General features: G+C 64.5%; 4 protein-coding genes across 8 annotated transcripts; 2 read left to right on the plus strand and 2 right to left on the minus strand.

Annotated features, from left to right (window-relative positions):
- The first annotated feature begins 171 nt into the window (after positions 1-171).
- MFSD3 (major facilitator superfamily domain containing 3) lies at positions 172-3,944 on the plus strand. 2 transcript variants are annotated; one of them, XM_058443840.1, is made up of 5 exons: positions 172-2,555; positions 2,902-3,049; positions 3,140-3,264; positions 3,336-3,445; positions 3,793-3,944. In XM_058443840.1, exons 1-5 carry the CDS (start codon positions 1,874-1,876, stop codon positions 3,922-3,924), a joined length of 1,197 nt encoding a protein of 398 aa, XP_058299823.1. In that variant the 5' UTR covers positions 172-1,873; the 3' UTR covers positions 3,925-3,944. The 2 variants fall into 2 exon arrangements, with proteins under 2 accessions (XP_058299823.1, XP_032616726.1); XM_032760835.2 differs by lacking the exon at positions 3,793-3,944 and adding an exon at positions 3,531-3,783.
- On the minus strand, positions 3,736-12,383 carry RECQL4 (RecQ like helicase 4). 3 transcript variants are annotated; one of them, XM_032760818.2, is made up of 21 exons: positions 10,469-10,597; positions 10,370-10,403; positions 10,158-10,252; positions 9,795-9,935; positions 8,733-9,509; positions 8,526-8,652; positions 8,090-8,221; positions 7,914-8,006; positions 7,700-7,836; positions 7,205-7,288; positions 6,952-7,125; positions 6,692-6,871; positions 6,105-6,246; positions 5,747-6,009; positions 5,383-5,671; positions 5,179-5,308; positions 4,927-5,096; positions 4,674-4,854; positions 4,441-4,597; positions 4,211-4,319; positions 3,736-4,086 (listed from the first exon to the last, which is right to left on the minus strand). In XM_032760818.2, the coding sequence occupies exons 1-21, from the start codon at positions 10,550-10,552 to the stop codon at positions 3,962-3,964; spliced, it is 3,624 nt and encodes a 1,207-aa protein (XP_032616709.1). In that variant the 5' UTR covers positions 10,553-10,597; the 3' UTR covers positions 3,736-3,961. The 3 variants fall into 3 exon arrangements, 2 of the variants coding, with proteins under 2 accessions (XP_032616709.1, XP_032616707.1); XM_032760816.2 differs by lacking the exon at positions 10,469-10,597 and adding an exon at positions 11,040-12,383 and having other exon boundaries at positions 3,808-4,086; XR_009214803.1 differs by lacking the exons at positions 3,736-4,086; positions 4,211-4,319; positions 4,441-4,597; ... (2 more) ...; positions 5,747-6,009; positions 10,469-10,597 and adding an exon at positions 11,040-12,383 and having other exon boundaries at positions 5,207-5,308.
- Positions 10,736-17,935, plus strand: LRRC14 (leucine rich repeat containing 14). 2 transcript variants are annotated; one of them, XM_032760834.2, is made up of 4 exons: positions 10,736-10,805; positions 12,597-12,817; positions 13,001-13,585; positions 13,674-15,237. In XM_032760834.2, exons 2-4 carry the CDS (start codon positions 12,606-12,608, stop codon positions 14,239-14,241), a joined length of 1,365 nt encoding a protein of 454 aa, XP_032616725.1. In that variant the 5' UTR covers positions 10,736-10,805; positions 12,597-12,605; the 3' UTR covers positions 14,242-15,237. The 2 variants fall into 2 exon arrangements, with proteins under 2 accessions (XP_032616725.1, XP_032616720.1); XM_032760829.2 differs by lacking the exon at positions 10,736-10,805 and having other exon boundaries at positions 12,489-12,817; positions 13,674-17,935.
- Positions 15,148-20,087, minus strand: LRRC24 (leucine rich repeat containing 24). The gene is made up of 5 exons (XM_032760827.2): positions 20,014-20,087; positions 17,593-17,790; positions 17,218-17,496; positions 16,887-17,055; positions 15,148-16,169 (listed from the first exon to the last, which is right to left on the minus strand). The coding sequence occupies exons 2-5, from the start codon at positions 17,749-17,751 to the stop codon at positions 15,235-15,237; spliced, it is 1,542 nt and encodes a 513-aa protein (XP_032616718.1). The 5' UTR covers positions 17,752-17,790; positions 20,014-20,087; the 3' UTR covers positions 15,148-15,234.
- Between the last annotated feature and the right edge of the window lie 265 nt (positions 20,088-20,352).

The following is a 20,352-nucleotide window of genomic DNA, read 5'->3' on the forward strand; positions in this document are numbered from 1 at the left end:
GGGAGCCAGGGGCCCAGGTGGCCACCCGAAGAAACACAGCCTTTCCTGAAGAAGGCACAGTGAACTGTCTCCTTCCTGGCTCCCTTTCCTGTGAGGTTCATGTCTTCCCTGGGGCAGGGGGAAATACTAAACCAGCGTGGTGCTGGCTGGTCAGGGTGACTGACAGCTCAGGAAGGAAGTCTTGGTTCTCTTTTACCCAAGGAAGCAGGTGTGGGGACACTGTCTGGGGGGCCAGAGAGACCACCTTTGGTGTCATCGTGTGGTGCAGTCCTTCGGCTGGGTGGAGTGGGAGGCAGAGGGAGAGGATAAGGGAGCGTCCCAGGGGAGGGCTGGGGCTGGAGGAGGCAGGGGCTGGGCTGAGCGGGAGTGGGCAGTGCTGTGTCCTGGCCTGGGGAGCATGGCTGAGCACCTACTACATGCAGACACTGCTGGGGGGTCACTCAATCTGCACAGATGCTCTTCTGAAGTAGGCATGATAGTCCCCATTTGATAGACAAGGAAATCTGGAACCCAAAAACCTGCTGAGCTGACAAGAAACCCCCTCAGAGGCCTCAGCAGCCAGAAAAACGCGTTGGATCCAAGAACGGGGTGGCTTTAGAGACTTACAGACTTGGGAGATAGGACTGGCCAAGGGCACCTGGTTTTTTTTCGCTCTGGGGATGGTTCTTAACCACAGGCCACACTTCACAGCCTCATCTGGGCCTCGGTAGCCCCAGAGGGCACAGCTCTGGGCAGGAGACACAGTAGGTGGGCCCCCCCTTGGCAGGGCGGGCTTGAATTAGGCAGGGTGCTCCTAGCCTTGTCACCAGACACCGAAGGGCGTCACGGGCAGTGGCTGGCGGTGTCCTTCTGAGCTAAGCTGGGGTCCTGACCTTTCACATTACCCTCCTAACTTCCATGGCTCTGTCACCGCCTTACGGAGAGGCTGAAGCCACAGACACAGCAAGGTTGGGGTCCGGCACCGAAAGTATCCAGTGGTAGACGGCGGAACCCTTAAGAAATGGACGCCTTCATGCGGGCGGCTGGAGAAGCGGGGGCTGGGCACTGCAGCAACCACGCTTAGGCTCAGACACCAGGAAGGAAGCACGCCTGGAGCGGATCCGAGACTACTGAGAGGGGCTAGGGCTGGCCGTGGGCGCAGGCCGATCCTTACATTCGAGGCCGGCCCAGCTCTGTAGCTTCCCTCTCTGGGCCTCTCACCCGCGCAGGACCTCGGTGGGAGCGCGCACGTGGCGGGGGGGCGGGCCGCGAGCCCGAGCCCGGACCGGCCACCGGGGGCGCCCGCGAGCTGACGCTCTGGCCCGCTCCGGTCACTGCGGCCCGCGCGACCTTCCGGCCCTGGAGCCGGTGGCCGCGGGGCTCCAGCGACGCCGTGTGGCCCGTGCTCCGCTCTGTGGCTCCAGGGGGCCGAGAAACTGCTGAAGTCCGGCCCGGCCGGCGGTGCGGGGCGCGGACCGAGGGCCCCGGGAGGCAGCGGCACCGCCCTCTTTACCTGCGGCCTCGCAGAGCATGCTGGGAGCCGCGGGAGGCAGCGGCCCCGCCCCCTCACCTGCGGTCTCGCAGAGCATGGTGGGAGCCCCGGGAGGCAGTGGCCCCGCCCCCTTCCCTGCGGCCGCGCAGAGCATGCCGGGAGCCGCCGGTGTCCAGACCGCTCGCCCCCGTTTGGATCCGACTTTGGTTCTTCTGGGGTGTTGATGCTCCTAAAGCCCGAGAGCACGTGTCCAGACCCTAGCCTGTACGACGCTGACTCTGCCCGGTCCCAGAACCAAAGCCATGCCGGGGTGTGGCCTCTGACCCCACGCGGAGGGGACCTCGCCTTGCGGGACCCCACCTGGAACCCGACCTCCCGGCCTCGCAGCCGGCCTGAGCCGCCATGCGCGGGAAGTTGCTGCCGCTGGCCGGCCTCTACCTGGTGCAGGGCCTGCCCTACGGGCTCCAGTCCGGCCTCCTGCCCGTGCTGCTGCGTGCCGGCGGCCTCTCCCTGACGCGCGTGGGGCTGGCCAAGGTTCTGTACGCTCCGTGGCTGCTCAAGCTGGCGTGGGCCCCGCTGGTGGACGTGCAGGGCTCGGCGAGGGCCTGGCTGACGCGTAGTACGGCGGGCTTGGGCCTGGTGTGTGGGCTGCTTGCCGGGCTGCCCCCGCACGGAGCTGGCCAGGCCGGGCTGCCCGCTGCTGTGGCGGGGTTGCTGCTGTTGTTGAACCTGGGTGCCGCCGTGCAGGATGTGGCCCTGGACGCGCTGGCTGTGCAGCTGCTGGAACCGGCCGAGCTGGGGCCGGGCAACACCGTGCAGGTGGTCGCGTACAAGTTGGGGGCCGCGCTAGCTGGGGGCGCGCTGCTGGCGCTGCTGCCCACCCTCTCGTGGCCGCAACTCTTTCTGCTCCTGGCTGCCACCTACTGGCTGGCCGCGGCCCTGGCCTGGGCTGCACCAGCCCTGCGGCGGCTCCCACAGCAGCCCCCTTCCGAGCAGCGTCCCCACACCGCGCACCTTCTGCGGGACGTGCTAGCCGTGCCGGGGACCCTGTGGACCGCAGGCTTTGTGCTCACCTACAAGCTGGGTGAGTGAGGTCTCAAGCTAGGCAACAGCAGAGTTGGGGCTTCCGGGACAGCTCCAGGTGTGTCCCCAGGGGCTTGCAACCCATTACAGGGCCACCCTCTTTCTGGGGTATAACCTGCAAGACTTGGCCCTGACATCCGGGGCTCTGCAGCTGGGCCTTGCGTCTTATCCTCCCCCAGCTCTAGCCACATCCCTGAGGGCTCTCTCGGGCTTTCCCACTTCTCCCCCAGCATCTGCAGCTCTGGAACACTGAGGAGAGCAGGGCAGGACTGAGGGCCCAAGTGGGGAGAAGGGAGGTGGGGGCAGATATGGAACCTCCCGTGCTCATGCCGCCCCCACCACCCAAGGTGAGCAGGGTGCCAACAGCCTGTTTCCTCTTCTCCTGCTGGACCACGGCATTTCTGCCCCCGAGTTGGGACTGTGGAATAGCGTGGGTGCTGTGGTCTGCTCCATCGCTGGCTCCTCCCTGGGTGGGACCCTGCTGGCCAAGCACTGGTGAGCCCTCCCCAGTGTACCCTGCCCACCCACTTGTACCCGAGCTGCCCCCAATCCACTATACTGACCCATTTCCCACCCCTACCCCAGGGAACTGCTGCCTCTGTTGAGGTCAGTGCTGCGGTTCCGCCTCGGGGGCCTAGGCTGCCAGACTGCCTTGGTCTTCCACCTGGACACCCTGGGGGCCAGCATGGACCCTGGCACAATCTTGAGAGGTGAGGGGCTGGCCTTGAGGAGGAAGAGAGGGGCCACGAGCCTGGGGCACTGCTGACTTCTGCCCTCCCAGGGTCAGCCTTGCTGAGCCTATGTCTGCAGCACTTCTTGGGAGGCCTGGTCACCACAGTCACCTTCACTGGGATGATGCGCTGCAGCCAGCTGGCCCCCAGGGCCCTGCAGGTGAGGACATGTAGCAGGGACACAGAGGGACCACAGGGCTGGGGCTGTGTGGGCCTGACCCTGACCGTGACCCCCACCCCCTCAGGCCACACACTACAGCCTTCTGGCCACTCTGGAGTTGCTGGGGAAGCTGCTGCTGGGCACTCTGGCCGGAGGCCTGGCTGATGGGTTGGGGCCACGTCCCTGCTTCGTGCTCCTGCTCATCCTCTCTGCCTTGCCCGTTCTGTACCTGGGCCTAGCACCCAGCACCTTTCTCTGAGCTGGGTGGCTGGACTGGTCAATAAAGCCACATGTGCCTGTGGCCCAGATGTCTGTGTGCCTGGAATATGTGATGTGCTTGTCCCCAGGTTGTGGGGGCTGCCTCATTGGCCAGGAGGGCCCGTAAAAACAAAGTGAGCACTTTTTATTCTGCATTTTGGAGCCTCCTCATCCGCACACCCTGTGGCAGGTTTTGCCCAGGTCCTCAGTCACTGCCCTAGCCTCTGACAAACTCAGCTCTACCCAAACGCAGTGCAGTCAGCGGGCCACCCGCAGGAGCTCTTCCGTGGCCAGGCCCACCAGGGCGTGGAAGTTCAGGTGCAGGTATTTTCTCCAGAAGCGCCGGTCCTGCCCGTACACCTGGGCTGGGTAGCAGGGGCTTCCTACAGCGGAGCCAAGACACAGCCGTGAGCCCCAGCCCCAGCCTGCAGCAGGTGGAGCCTCCCAGGCCTCACCTGCCCCAGCCCCAGCCCCAGCCTGCAGCGGGTGGAGCCTCCCAGGCCTCACCGATGCCATGGAAGATGCGGGCCACAGCCCTGCCCGAAAACTTCTCCTCCGGCCTCAGGGACAGAAACTGGCGGATGTCGCCGCGGACCTGGTCCTCCCAATCCTGGAGCTGTGTGGACAGGCACATCAGGCTTCCTCTGAGCTCCCGTGGCGCTGCATCCACACAGCAGGCCCCATGCAGCCCAGGGAACCTGCAACCCCGACGAGGTGCCTGGCTTTACTGCACTCACTCTGGCCTGCCCTGGCTCGGGGGTCTGTGCGTCCTCCATGCCTCCCGGCCCCTGCACTTCCTCTTCCTCAAAGTAGCGGCCGAGCAGGTCCTTGAGCCTGGTGCTGCGCTCCTCATCCTGCTGCTCCAGGCAGGGCCCGCAGCTGGGGAAGGCTACACTGTGGGGAGGAGCCTGTCAGAGCTGATTACTGCGGGAGGGTGGATGGTCCCAGGCCCCGCCCGCCTCCCCCCAACCTGTGAAAGGCCTGGAAGGTTCTGCGCAGACGGGCCAGGGCCTGGCGCTCCCGGGCCTGCACACGGCCATAGAGGAAGTCACAGATCTGGTCCTTCTCCTCAGCGGTCAGGTCCCCCGGGCTGCGAAGGTGGAAAGCCAGCTCACTGAACTCCACAAGCACCCCTGTCCCACGCCGCACACCTGCCGGAAAGCATGTCAGATGTAGGCAGGCAGCGTCCAGGGCGGTGTGGGGTGGGGTGGGGAGAGGCGCACCTGTCCTGGGCTTGTGGTCCCACTGCAGCTGGCAGAGAGCCTGCCGCACAGAGGCCAGCTCCCAGCCCATGGAGTCTACCAGCTTGACCATGTCAAACTCCACGGAACTGCTGCCTTGCCCTGGGTCCTCAGGCAGCCGCTGGGCCAAGCACACAGCCAAAGGGGGACACCTGTGCTCAGGGAAAAGGGGACATGTGGCCAACAGCACTGATTCTCCAACCTTGTCTCCAACTCAGGGCAGGGCGTGCTTACCTGTGGGCCAGGGCCTGGAGCTGGGCAGGGCCCCCAGGGCAGTTCAGACGGCAGTGGGTATAGGTGGTCGCCAGCAGCTCCAGCCAGTGGCGTGGGTGCAGCTCCAGGTAGCACAGCAAAGTCTCGATGGCTGGGGGCAGAGCAGGGGTCGGGGGACGCGGGGACAGCCCATCCACACCCCTGTGGCTTACCCAGGTTCCTCACCCTCCTCCGGCATGTCCAGAGCCTGTACAGTAAGCTGTATCGGGAGTGCCCGCTCATGGCCCGTGCAGGCCCTTCTGGGTCCTGGGGCTGCTTGGTGGCCACCAAGCTGTTCAGCCTCTTGAGGGGTGTACTTGGGCACAGGCCTCTCTCCACCCATGGCCCCTTCCTGCTCCGGGGGCAGCCTGGTGCAGGTGCAGGCTGGGAACACGCGCTGTACCAGCCTCTTCACAGCCAGGAAGTCCGTGCTGTCGGCATGCACGTGTCTGCGCAGCTCTCGCAGGTCTTCGCCCTGCAGGGCAACTTTCATGAGGGTGGGGGGGGGAGCACTGGGGGCTTGAGCACTGGCAGTTGGGGGGGTGCCAACCTGGGGCTGCAGGAAGAGGTGGCAGTGGGCAGGCTGCCCGTCACGCCCGGCCCGGCCCACGGCCTGCACGTAGCTCTCGAAGCTTGGGGGCAGCCCCAGATGCAGCACAGCCCGCACATCTGGCCGGTCCAGCCCCATCCCGAAGGCCACCGTGGCCACCACCACCCGCAACTGGCCCTGCATGAAGGCCCGCTGGACCCGCCGCCGTTCCCGGCTGCACATGCCTGCGTGGTAGGCCTCGGCCGTGGTTTTGGGGGCACGACCTTTGGGGAAGACAGGCAGATGGTATGGTCAGTGGGATGGGGCCACGTGTGCCCAAGGTGGGTCCGTGGGGACACCAGCCTCGTCTGTGCCTCACCTCCAGACCCTGGGACCCGGGCTGCGTGCAGGCAGGTTCGGAGGAGCGCAGCGATCCGCTCTGTGTCCTCGCGCCGGTTGCAGTAAATGATAATGGAATCCAGGTTTCGAAAACGTTCGCCTTGCAGCAGCGTCAACAGTGCCTGATGAGGAGCGGTCGGCGTGGGCAGTGGGGAGTGAGGAGTGAGGAGGGGTCAGCGTGGGCAGTGGGGAGTGAGGAGGGGTCGGCGTGGGGAGTGGGGAGTGAGGAGAGGTCGGCGTGGGGAGTGAGGAGTGAGGAGGGGTCGGCGTGGGCAGTGGGTCTGGTGGGGAGAGGGGAGAGAGGGTCGGGCCGGGAATGGGAATGAGGGTCGGGTGGGGTGAGGGGGGTGTAGGGCAGTGGGCAGTGGGGAGTGAGGAGGGGTCGGCGTGGGCAGTGGGGAGTGAGGAGGGGTCGGCGTGGGCAGTGAGGAGTGAGGAGGGGTCGGCGTGGGCAGTGGGGAGTGAGGAGTGAGGAGGGGTCGGCGTGGGCAGTGGGGAGTGAGGAGGGGTCGGTGTGGGCAGTCAGCAGCCAGGGCCCTGCAGGGTCCCCAGAGCACGCACACCCACCTGGTCTGTGTCCCTGTCCATGGACACGGAAAGGTGCAGGTTGGCGGGAACTGGGGCTGGCCCATGGAGGCCAGGCTCTTCAGCCACAGCCAAGTGCTGTGCCACGTCACTGGCAGTGCGGCGTGTGGCTGTGGCTGTGAGGCCCAGGAAGCAGTGCACGCCCATGCGCTCCCGAAGCACCTGCCCCAGAGGTGGCAGTGGTGTGAGGCGCCCAGCCCATCCCGGCCCTAGCCGCCCACCCCAGTTCACACATGGCTCACCTTGCAGACACGCAGATAGCAGGGCCGGAAGTTGTGGGACCACTGGGAGAGGCAGTGGGCCTCATCAATGCAGGCAAAAGCAACTGGAGGCAGCCGTGTGGCTGGAGGGAGGCCTCCCGACCCCACCAGCGCCTCAGGTGTCAGCATCAGCACATGTACCTGGGCTGCCCGAACCTGAAGGCAGCAAGATCAGAGGCACAGCCCAGGTGCCCGCCCACTGCCTCTCTCACCCCTAGGCCCATGAGGCCCCCACCTTCTGCAGGACAGATTCCCGTTGCTTCCTGGTCATGCCCGAGTGTATGCAGGCCGCCTTGAGACACGGTGGCAGGCCAGACACCTGCAAATGCAGGAGTTGACGGCTGTCATACGCCAGCCCAGCCCTGGCCCTTCCCCAAGTCATCCCAGAGCTGCTGCCGTGTCCATCCTAGTCCCTCAGGGGAAAGGAGAACCAGGTCCTGGGTCCTAGGGCCAAGGGTTTGGAGCCACCTGTGGGCCTTGGCCCAGGAGCCAGGGAGCAGACAGACTGAAGTGGGGATGGCTCCCTTCCCAGCACAGCTCCCGTGGGGGTGGCCGTGGTGCCTGTGGAGCTGGGCTGCCTTTGACCTGCTGCCAGGACTGGGACTGAGGCCATAGACACCTTGAAGCTCCCAGGGGAGGGGGTGGTTAGGGGACAAGCAGCAGTTGCCCTTGGGAGTCACAAGTGCTGGTTCTTGGCTGTGTATGTGTGCCCAGGGCCCTGTGTGCACACCTGGTCGTCCATGAGTGACAGCAGGGGAGAGACGACCAACGTGAGGCAGGGGCTGCGCTGAGTGTAGAGCAGCGCCGGGAGCTGGTAGCACAGGGACTTGCCGGCACCTGTAGGCAGCACCAGCAGCGTGGAGATGCCTGGATGGGGCGGGAGTCAGCAGCAGGGTTTTGCAGCTCGGCCTCAGCCCAGCCTCAGCCGCGGCAGCCACACTCACCAGACATGATCCGCATGACTGCACGCTCCTGCCCGGGGCGGAAGGCTTGGTGCCCCAGCAGCTTCAGGGCCTGGAACACCTCAGCCGGCGTCTCTGCAGACACAGGTGTTGATCACCATGACTTGAATCACTCCAACCCCTCAGTAAAGCCTCTGGGCCAGAAGCTGACTGCTCACCTGCCAGCTGCCCTGAGGGCCCCAGGGAGTAGAGTGGCAGCACAGCGGGGTCCAGGCTGGGCACCTCAGGTACAGGTTGTGGTGCAGGAACCAGTGGCCCAGGCCCAACAGGGTCTGTGTCTTCCTCACTCGCTGGGGCAGGCAGGAGAGGGTGGAATGGAAGCTCTAGGTCGGGCGAGACAACCACTGCCCACAACCTCCCCTTCCCCCAAAGGGGGTTGGCAGCAGGCAGTGCCCTTCCTCTGGGCTACTTTTTCCAAAGCAGAAAAAGCTGACAGCCATTCTCGTCCTTGCCACCCTCCTTTGGGGGATCCAGGGTAGGGCCTCAACCAGGGGTACCTGGAAGGCCTTTTGCTTGGAACATAAGTGTCCCCCAAAAGAGCACTGTGCCCTCTCCACAGTTGGCCGGACCCACCCTCCAGGGCAGATGTCTCACCTGGCTGGGGACACCGGGCTGCCCAGTGATCGAACTGCTCATTCAGGAAGCAAGACTCCTTGATTGTGACTGTGGCACCACCACCCCCAAAACACTCCCCTTTCTTCCGCCACTTCTGCTTCCATGCCTGGGGGTGCCCACATAGGAGGGTCACTGGGTGGCAGATACGGGAGGGCTGAGGGGAGGGAAAGGGAGCCCCTGTCTTACCTGCTTGCGGAGGAGCCTGCCACGGAGCGCCCGGCCCTGCACATAGCGTTTCTGCTTCATGTTGAGCCGTACATAATTGCCCCTGTCATGGCAGGCCAGCCTAGGGAAGATGTGCAGGTGGGCTGTGCCCTCAGCCTTCCCAGCCCTAGCCTGACTGGAGGGGCTGAGTCCGTGGTACCTAGGGGTCGACGGGCTGCTGCAGGGCTGAGGTGGCTGTGCCTGTATGGGTTCCCCTGGAGGGTCTTCCTCAAGTGCTACAGCCCCAGCCCCCTCCAATGGGGGTCCAGCCTGGCTGCTCTCCTGCTGGACCTGTGCGGGGCTCCCCCAGGGCTCCTTGTTCCGTCTCCGCTTCTCGCCTCGACTGCTGCTGGGCTGGGGACTCCCTGCACCGATGCTGACTTCTTGAAGGGCTGAAGCCTCTGGGCCCTGGGAGCCAGCACCAGGACCAACGACAGCCGACTCAGCAGGGGTCAGAAGTTGTGATTCCTCTGAGCCTAGATCAGGCCTGCAGGTTTTGGGGGCCACCAGAAAATCTGGGACCTCACTGTGACATCGCTGTAACCAGCCAGGATCTAGGGAGCCCAGCCGCTGGCTCAGGGATGCCTGCAGATGCTGGAGCCGGCCTGGCCTTGGCTGGGGCTCAGGGGGATGTGGAGGCTCATCACTGGCTTCTTCTGCAAAGGAGGGGACAGGCCCTGTACCTGGGGGCTTTGGGGTGGGCGTCTTGGATGAGGGTCTTCCTAGAGGCCAGGGTCTGCGGCCCAGGGCTGGTCCGGCCTGGGAGGGGAAAAACAGAATAGCAGGAGGAACTCAGGCCCCTGGGCTACTGTAGACTCTAAAACCTACCTGAGTCCCCACGCTTAATCGTAGGGCAGGCTAATTAGCACAAGGCTGGGCTAGAAAGGGAGTCAAGGACGAAGGCCCCGAGAAGCTCCCTGGAGACTCGTGCCCTGGTTGGCACAGGAGCCCGTGCCTGTCAGTGTGGAAAAAATGACAAGAGGGTGACCCGGACCGGAAGCAGCTGTGGACCTAGCGTGGACTCACTGCCTGCCCACCCCTCACCTGCAGGGTGCCTTTCAGATTGGCCTTGAGCCGCTGCCCGTAGTCCGGCACCGAGCCCTGGCAGCTCCGCCCTGGCGTAGGTTGTGGACTCTGGGTCGCAGCCCGATTCAGATGGGGCCCCCAGCAGTGGGGCTCTGGCGCCTGCAGCAGACAATAGGGGCACAGGCCAGAGAAAGACTGTTGTGGGGGCAGAGGCGCTCCCAGCCACCTCTCCCACACCTGGAGCGAGGCCCGGCCCTTCTTCACTTTGCCCAGTCCCCCTCCCAAGTTATGCCCCACGGAGGCCTCGCCGCGACTCCGTGGCTCCCGCCACTCCGCCAAACAGGAAAGTGAGAGGAGGCTGGGGTGGCGGGGCCGGGGTACCTCTTCGGCCGCCGCGGGGAGCGACTCGGAGCTGCGGGGCCCGCCGCCGGCCTGGCCCGTGGTCCGCTTCAGAGTGCGGTACTCCCGGTAGAGCGCTGCGTGGGTGAGCGGGAGGCGGAGTCAGGGTGGGGCCTGGGCCCCTGTCGACCCGGTGTCTTCCCTCCCCCGTCGACCCGGCGCCCCGGCACCCCGCCGCCCCGCCGCGCGCTCACCGCGTGTCTCCTCCGGCGCCGCCTCCACGTCGTCCTGTAAAGGGAACGCATCAGCCGCGGGCCGCGCCCTCAGCCCCTCGGCCCCTGGGCAGCCCGCACCTGGCTCGGTCGCCGCCCGCGCTGCCGCCGGAACGCGCGCTCCCACGCCTGCAGCCGCTCCCGCACGTCCCGCAGCCGCTCCATGGCGCGCCCGTCCGGCCTCCGCGCCTGCGGTCGTCCAGCGAATCTCCCGCGCAGCCGTCGCTGGGGCCGACGGCCAATGCGGGTGCGCGGCGGGCTGGGGGCGGGGCCACCGCGCGCGGGCAGCGAATCCGTCGGGCCTTCGACAAGCAGCCAATGGGAGGCGTCGACGTCATCGCGGGGCGCCGCGGCGCCGGGCGGGGAGCGGCGGACGGTCTAGGCGGGGCCGGAGGCGGTGGCTGCGGCTGCGGGACCGGTGAGCGCGGGCGGCCAGGCGGGGGTCTGAGCGGGGCGGCGCACGCCCCTGGCCCTGCCTGGCCTCAAGGGGCGGGGCGCCGATCGCTCGGGGCGGCCTGGCTGAGGGAGGCAGTGGCTGCATTTGGGAGCCCGGGGCCGAGGCCGGGAGCCCGGGAGGTGCCACTGCGGGCCGGGAAGGACTGGGAGTGTCCGGGCCGGTCGGAGCGGCGTCAGGCCCTGGTGGGAGACGCACCTGACCTGGAGGAGCAGGCCCCGCCCGGGAGGCGAAAGAGCGGAGGGTCCAGCGCCTCCCGCGGCTCGAGGCCCGGAGGAGCCGGGCGGGGGCGTCTTCGCGAAACGCAGGCGGCCGAGGACCGTCGCGTTCCCTGCGGCCGGCGGGAGGGAAGGGGGCATCGCACGGAGGTGCCTGCCTCCCTTGGTGGCCAGGCCGTCTGCTTTCGTGTCCTCCCGTGACAAGTGCTCGGTTGGTCTGTCCTGTCAGAGCGAGTATGGTCGTTGAGATCTGTCCACCGGCAGAACTAGGTCGAGGGTTGTGTCTGGGACTTTTCAGGAACCGGTGCCTTAAGGACTTATTTGTATGTGGAAAAGTCGACAAAAACAAGGGCCTTGGGGCCAGAGTGTCTTCCCCAGCCCCCTTCCCTGGCTTGTCACTCAGGCTGTGACCTTGGGCCAGGCCTAGGCCTTCATTTTCTAATCTGTCACAGGGAGATGGCTGCGATTTAGTTTTGAGGATGCTACAGGCAGCAGCAGGGCTGGCACCCTGTGTCACAGGTACCTTGTGGCCTTGGAAGTGTTTGTGCATCTCTGCAGCTTGGGTGCTGCTGAGGCAGCTTTCTTTGTCTTGTCCGAGCAATCTGTAGCCTTGCATCTTCCGAATCCCACATACTTAAGACTTGGTCTTTCCACAGTGGCCCTCCAGGGAAGAGGGAGAGGTTTAGGCCAGTGGTAAGGGCCAAAAAGGTGAGGGTTGCTTTCTTTCGGGGTCTCCGTGCTTGGTGACGCTCTGGAGAATAGTAGCTTTTGGGGGGGCTTGTATCGAAGGCTTGGATTTCAGAGGCTGCGTCATCTGGACTCAGTGTTCCCTGGGTCTCAGTCTTTTCAACCTGCCTTGTTGCTTATGAAGCTGCTTCTGTGCTTCCAGGTCTTTGTTGTTCTGTGGAGTCCAAGGGTAGCCCTGGAGAGCCTCTGTGAGGAGAGGGGAGGGAAAGGTGATTTGGCTACTTAACGCCTTGGAGTGTCCCGTCTGTACTAATGCTGATGAAGGTGGGCGGGGAGAGGCCTGGGCTTTATTCAGGTTTTGTGAAGCAGCTTTGTAATTTGAGAGGCCTGAAGTACCCATGGGGGGCCCTGCAAGGCAACAGGCATCTGTCAAAAGCACACCCAAGCAAGCGAGTTGTTGACGATGCCACACTGCTTGACGCATAGTTTCCCTAAAGAGATGCTGTGCGTCTGGAGGGTTGGGGCTGAGTTGTGACCTTGTCTGCCAGTTCACTGCACCCAGCCCAGCGCTAGGCATCTAATAGGTGCTTCTGTGTGCCGTGGCCACTGCTAACTGCTGACTTTGTTTCAGGCACTATGCTGGGCCTTCCTACCACTTGTGTGTGGCTTGGTAGTGGCCTAGGGTCTCTCCTCCCTGCTGAAGTCCCTCTCCTGCAGGTGGCCGTCTGCCCGGCCCAGCGCCATGCACACGCTTGTGTTCTTGAGCACGCGGCAGGTGCTGCAGTGCCAGCCAGCTGCCTGCCAGGCCCTGCCCTTGCTGCCACGCGAACTCTTCCCCCTGCTGTTCAAGGTGGCCTTCATGGACAAGAAGACAGTGGTACTGCGCGAGTTGGTACACACGTGGCCCTTCCCGCTGCTCAGTTTCCAGCAGCTGCTACAGGAGTGTGCCCACTGCAGCCGTGCCCTCCTGCAGGAGCGGCCCAGCACTGAGAGCATGCAGGCTGTTATCCTGGGGCTGACTGCCCGGCTCCACGCCTCAGAGCCTGGGGCCAGCACACAGCCCCTCTGCAGGTATGGACTTACCTGAAGGGTCGTCAGGCCAGGGGTGTGTAAGTGGGTCCCCTGAGGAGGCTTGGGTCATAAAGTTAGCAAGAGCTCATGCAGGAGCAGGCGCGTTGCTCCCATCCCAAGGTGGCTGGGAGGGGGTATGGGCCCTGCCCCTCGACCCCTTCCTCAGACCATTCCTACTCCCAGGAAGCATGCGCTGCGGGTGCTGGACATGACAGGCCTCTTGGATGATGGTGTGGAACAGGATCCTGGCACCATGAGCATGTGGGACTGTACTGCTGCCGTAGCTCGCACATGCATCGCCCAGCAGCAGGGTGGGGCCGCAGAGCCTGGGCCAGCCCCCATCCCTGTGGAGGTGCGTGTGGACCTGCGGGTGAACCGGGCCTCCTATGCATTCCTGCGGGAGGCCCTCCGGAGCAGCGTGGGCAGCCCGCTGCGGCTCTGCTGCCGGGACCTGCGAGCTGAGGACCTGCCCATGCGCAACACTGTGGCCCTGCTGCAGCTTCTGGATGCGGGCTGCCTGCGCCGCGTGGACCTGCGCTTCAATAATCTGGGCCTGCGCGGCCTGTCTGTAATCATCCCACACGTGGCCCGCTTTCAGCACCTGGCCAGCCTGCGGCTCCACTACGTGCATGGGGATTCAAGGCAGCCCTCCGTGGACGGCGAGGACAACTTCCGCTACTTCCTCGCCCAGATGGGCCGCTTCACCTGTCTGCGTGAGCTCAGCATGGGCTCCTCTCTCCTTTCAGGGAGGCTGGACCAGCTGCTCAGGTGAGCGGGCCCCACCACTGCCCTGCCCCTCCCTTCTGTAGGGACCCTCCCCGGCTCTGCCTGTCTGTGACCCCTGTGTCCCCTGTAGCACCCTGCAGAGCCCCCTGGAGAGCCTGGAGTTGGCCTTCTGTGCTCTGCTGCCTGAGGACCTGCGCTTCCTGGCACAGAGCCCCCATGCTGCCCACCTCAAGAAGTTGGACCTGAGTGGTAACGACCTGTCTGGCAGCCAGCTGGCACCCTTTCAGGGTCTGTTGCAGGCATCAGCAGCCACACTGCTGCATCTGGAACTGACTGAGTGTCAGCTCGCGGACACCCAGCTGTTGGCCACACTACCCATCCTGACTCAGTGCGCCAGTCTCCGGTACCTTGGCCTCTATGGCAACCCACTGTCCATGGCGGGCCTCAAGGAGCTGCTGCGGGACTCGGCGGCGCAGGCTGAGCTGCGCACTGTGGTGCACCCCTTCCCTGTGGACTGCTATGAGGGCTTGCCCTGGCCGCCGCCTGCCTCTGTCCTGCTGGAGGCCTCCATCAATGAGGAGAAGTTCGCTCGCGTAGAAGCCGAGTTGCACCAGCTGCTTCTAGCCTCAGGCCGTGCCCATGTGCTCTGGACCACGGACATCTACGGGCGACTGGCTGCGGACTACTTCAGCCTATGATGAAGTAGCTCTGGGTGAGACACAGGCCGCCCTGCAGTCTCTTTAGGTAGGCAGGGCCTTTGCTGGGACCCTGGTGGAGGCCTGTCACAAAAGCACTGGTTTCTGGTTCCCTGCTGGGTCTGCCTTGCTTCTGGGCACACCTCGAGCCTCCCCTGCTTTCTGCAGTGCCGCACGCGGTTTTCTCTGCACTTGCTCCATAACTGGCTGATCATCTGTGGGCCCCGGGGCTGGATGTCAGGCCTCGATTGCCCTGCTCAGTTTGGCTGCATTTGGCTGCCGTCTGGGGTCCTGGTCCTTTGTGCAAATGCTTTGGGATCCCAGTTGTGAGCTAAGAGAGATGATGGCCTCTCTGGGCCTTTCCTATCCCTTTATTGAGAGCTCAGTGCTTGTGGGGTTGAAGTTGGACAGAGGCCTGCTTCAGGGAGGCTGGGGTCCCCAGGCACTCGTGCGTCTTAACGTGTTCCCTACCCTGCCACCCAGCTACCCCATTGGGCTGGGCTCGGGCTGGAGGGGGTCATCAAGGTACAAATGTGCCTGGAAGTTGAATTTGTGGCTGTTTTTTTTTTCTGTCCACGTTGGTCAGCCTTATCCTTATCTCTGCTGTCACCCCCAACATGGCCACAGGGCAACTGCCATCCAGCCTGTTGCCCCGCCCTTCGCGGGGCAGCCCCCATCTGTACCGCCGGCCAGTCCTTGCTCTTCCCACCTTTCGGAGGCCCAAGATTCTACTGTGGCCGGCCAGGGCCAGCGAGGGACCCCCGCTGCAGAGCTGGAGGTTCGGGTGATGTCTTTTCGGAAGAGCTTCAAGGGAGGTATTAGGGCCTCCCTGGCCACCTTCCATTGCTACCCCCGGATTCCCGAGTGCAACGCTCCCGGCCCGCGCCCCACACACGGCTCAGCGCACACTGCGCGGCTTCCACTTTTACTGATGGAGCATGCGCGAGGCCGCACCGGCCAATCTCCGGCGCCTACGTCATCCGCGCGCCCGCGGCCCTAGCAGTGGATCTCGTAGGCGACCGGCGGGGGCACGCGGAGCCCCGGCCCCGCCCCCTCTGCCGACCCGCAGTCCGCAGGCGCCTCCGCCGGACCCTCGGCGAAGAGCGGCTTGGAGCGGTTGATGACGAACATCTCGTGGCCGCGCTCGTCGCGGAGCTCCTCTAGCTGTGCGAACGTACAGGGGCCGTCCGAGTAGTCGTTGACGAACAGTGCGCCCTCCCCCGGGGTCCCCCGCGCCTTTTTTCGCCTGCGGCGCCGGCGACAGATCATGGCGACCAGGAGCAGCGCCGTGAGCGCCAGCAGCGCGATGGCCGCCGCAATGGCCGTCTGCGTTGCCAGGCCCAGGGCGCGGAAGGCCATGCTGCCCACCTCGGGCCGGGGCTCGCGGCCGGCGGGGCGGGCGGCCGGAGGCGGCGGTTGCGCGGGCTGCTGCGGCTGCTGCAGGGACGCGTTGACCAGGAGCCGGAAGGGCACGCGGGCAGCGCCGCCGGCGTTGGAGGCCTCGCACTCGTACTTGCCGGCGTGCGCCAGCGTGATGTTGCTGAGGAAGAGCATGCCGCTGCCCGTGTCGGATGCCGAGTGTCCGCCCAGGCCCAGCGCCCCGCCTTCTAGCTGGGCCTGGGCTCGCGGCCGGCCCTCGCGAGGCTGGGGCACCTTTCTCCAGGTCACCAATGGCTGCGGGTAGCCGGAGGCTTGGCAGGCAACCCGCAGGTCCTCACCCAGGTTGGCTGTGAGCTCCAGCGGCTGCACGTGGACAGAGGGCGGAATGCAGATGAGGCTGCTGTGGGATACGTCCAGCAGACTCTGGAGCGCTAGGCGCGGGGGCTCTGCACACATGATCTTCCTGTCCCTGGAGGTGAGCAGCCTCTGGCCGCCCTCCTTGATCCAGGCACCCAGCCAGTGCAGGGCGCAGTCACAGCGCCATGGGTTCTCTGTGGGAGAGCAGCATTAGGCAGGTGGCTTGAGGGTGCTGCTAAAACAGCCTGTGCAGTTGGGGTTTTGCAGGCCAGGGCAGAGGCCTCTTTCCCACCTCCCACAGCCTTTTCACACGGAGTCCAAGGCCCCTGCCACCCCTTCCTTGACCCCAAGCTCCTTGGGGCGGCGGCAGGCCCTTCACCCTCGCCCCCCTCCCCCGCTCCCCTTTAGCTCTGTGATGCCTGCCTGTTACAGATCACTTCTCCGTCGGTCTCTGAGAAGGCACCTGCTCCTCAAGTCTTCCTGCAACAAGTGCCACTGTTTTTAGTAACTGGGCGTCCACATAGACATCTCACCAGCACTGAAACCTCACAAGTCCTCTCAGCCTTGTCTTTGGATGCCCTCTCTTGGGAATGTCCCCAGTCCTTGTCAGCTGTCTCTCTCCTTTGCAATTTTGTCTGCCTCCCCTCTGAGAGCCTAAAAGCGTGCAGAACCCTCAACTCTGTTAAGTCACCCTGTGGAGTTCCTGTTTTTTCTGTTTTCCTCAGGCAGGGTGCCTGAGCTGTATCCCCGCGCACACCCATTCCCGCAGCCCTCCACTGTGGCTGCAGGCGGTGGTGCAGCCCTGCAGACTGCTGCCCAGTTGCCTGCTGTCAGAGCCGCTCCACACATGAGCCTGCTCCCTACTGCCACCACCGTGGCCCAGACAGAGACGCTTTCCGAGGAAGAGGTACCTGTGAGGCGCAGGACTTGCAGACTGGCCAGGGGCTGCAGGGCCTCTCGGCTGATGGTGCCCAGCTGGTTCCTGCTGAGGTCCAGCAGTGCTAGGGAGGACAGCCCCGCTAGAGCCTGGTCCTCCAGCAGCTCAATGCTGTTTTCTTGCAGGTGAAGCTCCTGCAGTCGCTGAAGTAGGGACAGCAGATCATGAGGAAAAAGGGCGCCGAGGTTGGGGGCATGTCCCTCTTCTTACCAAGCTAGACTAGGTTGCCTTTTCTAACGATTTCAGCCCTACAGGGCGAGGGGCCATAATGGAATATCCCGCCCCTTTAGATCCCAGGCGCTCACCGGCAGGTGCAAGAAGGTGAAATCCAGCAGCCGCGCCAACTGGTTGCCCGCCAGGTAGAGCACGCGCAGCTGGGCCAGGCCTGCGAAGGCGCCGCTGCGCAAGGTGCGCAGCTGGTTGCTGGTGAGCGCCAGCTCCAGCAGGCGCGGCTGCGCGCGGAAGGCGCCGGCCTCCAGGGCGCGGAGGCTGTTGTTGTGCAGGTAGAGTCGGCGCAGAGCGGCGAGTGGCGCCAGGGCTCCTGGCTCTAGGCGCGCGATGTTGTTGTCCTGCAGGAACAGTGTCTGCAGGCCGGGGAAAGAGGAGGCGCTTACCCCGCTGCGGGGGTCTTCCTCTCCCTGGGGGCACCCCGTCCTCCCGCAGCTCCACACGGTGCCCACCTGCGTCCCTGGCGGGATTCCCAGCGGGACGACGCGCAACTGCAGGGCGCCACACTCCACCGTGGCGCTGTAGCAGCGGCAGGCTCCTGGGCAGCCGGCGGCGCGGAGCGGCAGTAGTAGGAGCAGCAGCAGCAGCAGTGCGGGGGCCCCCAGGGCCATCTCCCAAGGCTCGGCTCCTTACCGCGGACGCGTGCCCTCCTGAAACACAGGTTGGCAGGCCAATCTCCGCAGTCGAGAACCAGCCAATAGATGGAATGGAGGCCTGCACCTGCGTCTAACTTTTGACGCTATAAATCGGTTCAAGAAACTAATAAAACGTTCTGGTTTTCTCCTTTGACACAAACATTTTCTTTTTTTTTGAGACGGAGTCTCGCTCTGTCGCCCAGGCTGGAGTGCAGTGGCGCAATCTCGGCTCACTGCAAGCTCCGCCTCCCGGGTTCACGCCATTCTCCTGCCTCAGCCTCTCCGAGTAGCTGGGACTACAGGCGCCCGCCACCACGCCCGGCTAATTTTTTTTGTATTTTTAGTAGAGACGGGGTTTCATCGGGGTCTCGATCTCCTGACCTCGTGATCCGCCCGCCTCGGCCTCCCAAAGTGCTGGGATTACAAGCGTGAGCCACCGCGCCCGGCCGACAAAAACATTTTCTTAAAGCTCTGGGGCACCAGGTTCAAATTTAGAATTCCTGGTGTCCTCAGTCTCTTCACAGGATGTGACCATGTAGGGAGAGCCACCCAACCCTGTCACCTTCTCTTTCTCCACCCATGCCCAGCAGGTCAGGAGCTTCCTGCTCAGGACGTGGATGTGTCGCTTGCTGCTCCCGACTCTACCCCCAGGCAAGTGGCTGCTGCTTGGTTCTAGGGTGCAAGAAGCTGGAAGTACAGGGTATGGGCTTGGGAACTTTGCTTAGGTGACAAAGCCTGGGGCCCCATTACCCAAGCATGGCTAGGAGGGAGAGAGCAGGCCCTGGGCAGACACGCCTCCTTGTTATCCTGTGGGGGCCTGGGCAGAGCTGGCCTCAGAGGAGCTACGAGCCCCAGGGAAGTCAAGGCACAGCTTTGTCCAGCACCTGCTCCTGCTGGCCTGTGGGTGGGACCAGCTTAACTAGAATTGGGCCTTTTTCTCAGGTAACCTGTCAGAGAATTGGGGGATGAGAAAAATAACAGGAAAGTCGGCTCAGGAGCCATGGGTCTGTGCTTCCCATGCTGGTCCCCAGAAAGGTGTCCTGTCTTTGGGGATAGATGGGGCCCTGGGAAAGCTGGGGTGTGACAGGGGAGGCCTTGGGCCACCAACTAGGTTTCTGGCGTGACTTCCCAAGTGGGCTCTGGGAGCAGTGTGACCTCTGAGATCAGCAAGGAGCAGGGAGTTTGCTGGGGGACCATATGCATGTACTTGTCCTACAGAAATGGGAAGGCTGGGGTCTGGTTTCAGGAAAAAGGAGCCCAGTTTTTAAAGTAGGGATCTGGGCTAAGCCAGCCAGCCCACCGGAAGCCAGGGAAAACGGGGCTGCAGGTGTCCTGTCTCCCAGCCTCATCTGGCCGGCCTCCCCAAACACTTGCCTGTCCATCAGCTCTTCCTGCTTGCAAGTCACGTGAAAAGGGACAGGACCAAGTGGCCTTGGTGTGTGTTTAAATCTTGCCCTAAATTGTAACTCACATGATTATTTAAAGTCACTAGAAATAAGTAAGCACAGCAATAAAGTTTTAATGTAATAGCTTTGGCCCAGGCAGAGACACTTCCCAGATGTCTCAGGATGTGTGTGAACCCCAAGAAGTTGGGGGCGTTATCTGGGCCCTTGGGATCCATTCCCCTGGGTATAAAGGGTTGGTGCGTGGCTCCAGGCCTGGCCCAGTCAGCCTCCCCCAGGAAGGCTTCTCAAGTGGAGAAGGTTCTTGGCCTCAGAACTCAGGGTGCTGCTGCTCACGCTGACCCCCCTAGATGCAGATCGGTGTAGAAGGGCCTGCTAGGGCAGGGATGAGGACCCCAGGCTGGAAGAAGCCCAGAAATCCTTTTACCAGAGGACAACCCCCTAATCCGCTGGGCAAGGGCGGGGTGTCACACGCAGGATTCCGCGACGACTGTCACTGCCTCCTGGGCGCCCCTCTGTGCAGGAGGGGAGAGGGAAGAGGACGGAACGCCCTGTGCCTGCCTCGGGTGCAGTGCGAGGCCTAAGCTGGTCTCTGGGCGGCCCTTGCGCACCTCTGCAGCGCTGCGACCCGGTGCCTATATCCCCCACGGCCTCCTCTGCTATCCACGAGCGCCGGTCGATTTTCGGCCGGGCTCAGGGAGGGCGTGGCCTCCGCGTTCCCCATCCCCCTCCAGGACCCACGCCCTTCTCGGAGCGCACCAGGGTCAGAGCCGGGATGGTCCCCGTTCCCCCAGCGCCCCCACGCCTGGTGACCTTGGGTCAGGCGTCTCCTCACCTGACGCTCCCGCGGCGAGCGGCTCCCCCGCGGTGCAGGTGGCGGCCCGGCCCCAGCACCGGCTGGATTGGGAGGGGGCGGGGGACGCTCGCGCACGCGCACCAGAGCCCCGCGCCCGCCGCCAGGGCCTGACGTCTGGAGCGCGGGCCAATCCGGAGAGCGCCGGAGTCGGGTGCGCGGGGGGCGCGCGCCGTGGGGAGCGGAAGGTCCGGGAGGGCCAGGCCGCGGCAGCACCAAGGACAGCGGCGGATGGGGGCGGGGCCCACGGCGCGCAGGCGCACTAGGCTGCCGCGAGCGCGGGTGGCGCGGGCTTTCCGGGGCGTGGGGTCCCGGGCGAGC

Source organism: Hylobates moloch, unplaced genomic scaffold, assembly GCF_009828535.3.
Source record: "Hylobates moloch isolate HMO894 unplaced genomic scaffold, HMol_V3 SCAFFOLD_9, whole genome shotgun sequence".
In the NCBI taxonomy this organism is placed as follows: Eukaryota; Metazoa; Chordata; class Mammalia; order Primates; family Hylobatidae; genus Hylobates; species Hylobates moloch.

What these genes read in the sequence shown, in the direction of transcription:
- MFSD3 (XM_032760835.2), top strand. Translation starts at nt 1,874, where the DNA reads ATGCGCGGGAAGTTGCTGCCGCTGGCCGGCCTCTACCTGGTGCAGGGC. An exon ending in ACCCTGCTGGCCAAGCACTG is followed by an intron (nt 3,050 to 3,139) that starts GTGAGCCCTCCC and finishes CCCCTACCCCAG; the next exon opens with GGAACTGCTGCCTCTGTTGA. An exon ending in CCCTGGCACAATCTTGAGAG is followed by an intron (nt 3,265 to 3,335) that starts GTGAGGGGCTGG and finishes CTGCCCTCCCAG; the next exon opens with GGTCAGCCTTGCTGAGCCTA.
- RECQL4 (XM_032760816.2), bottom strand. Translation starts at nt 11,675, where the DNA reads ATGCAAGGCTACAGATTGCTCGGACAAGACAAAGAAAGCTGCCTCAGC. An exon ending in GCCCTCAGGGCAGCTGGCAG is followed by an intron (nt 8,007 to 8,089) that starts GTGAGCAGTCAG and finishes CTGTGTCTGCAG; the next exon opens with AGACGCCGGCTGAGGTGTTC. An exon ending in TGGACAGGGACACAGACCAG is followed by an intron (nt 6,247 to 6,691) that starts GTGGGTGTGCGT and finishes GCTCCTCATCAG; the next exon opens with GCACTGTTGACGCTGCTGCA.
- LRRC14 (XM_032760829.2), top strand. Translation starts at nt 12,489, where the DNA reads ATGCACACGCTTGTGTTCTTGAGCACGCGGCAGGTGCTGCAGTGCCAG. An exon ending in AGCACACAGCCCCTCTGCAG is followed by an intron (nt 12,818 to 13,000) that starts GTATGGACTTAC and finishes TCCTACTCCCAG; the next exon opens with GAAGCATGCGCTGCGGGTGC. An exon ending in AGGCTGGACCAGCTGCTCAG is followed by an intron (nt 13,586 to 13,673) that starts GTGAGCGGGCCC and finishes TGTCCCCTGTAG; the next exon opens with CACCCTGCAGAGCCCCCTGG.
- LRRC24 (XM_032760827.2), bottom strand. Translation starts at nt 17,751, where the DNA reads ATGGCCCTGGGGGCCCCCGCACTGCTGCTGCTGCTGCTCCTACTACTG. An exon ending in GAATCCCGCCAGGGACGCAG is followed by an intron (nt 17,497 to 17,592) that starts GTGGGCACCGTG and finishes CCCGGCCTGCAG; the next exon opens with ACACTGTTCCTGCAGGACAA. An exon ending in TCACCTTCTTGCACCTGCCG is followed by an intron (nt 17,056 to 17,217) that starts GTGAGCGCCTGG and finishes TCCCTACTTCAG; the next exon opens with CGACTGCAGGAGCTTCACCT.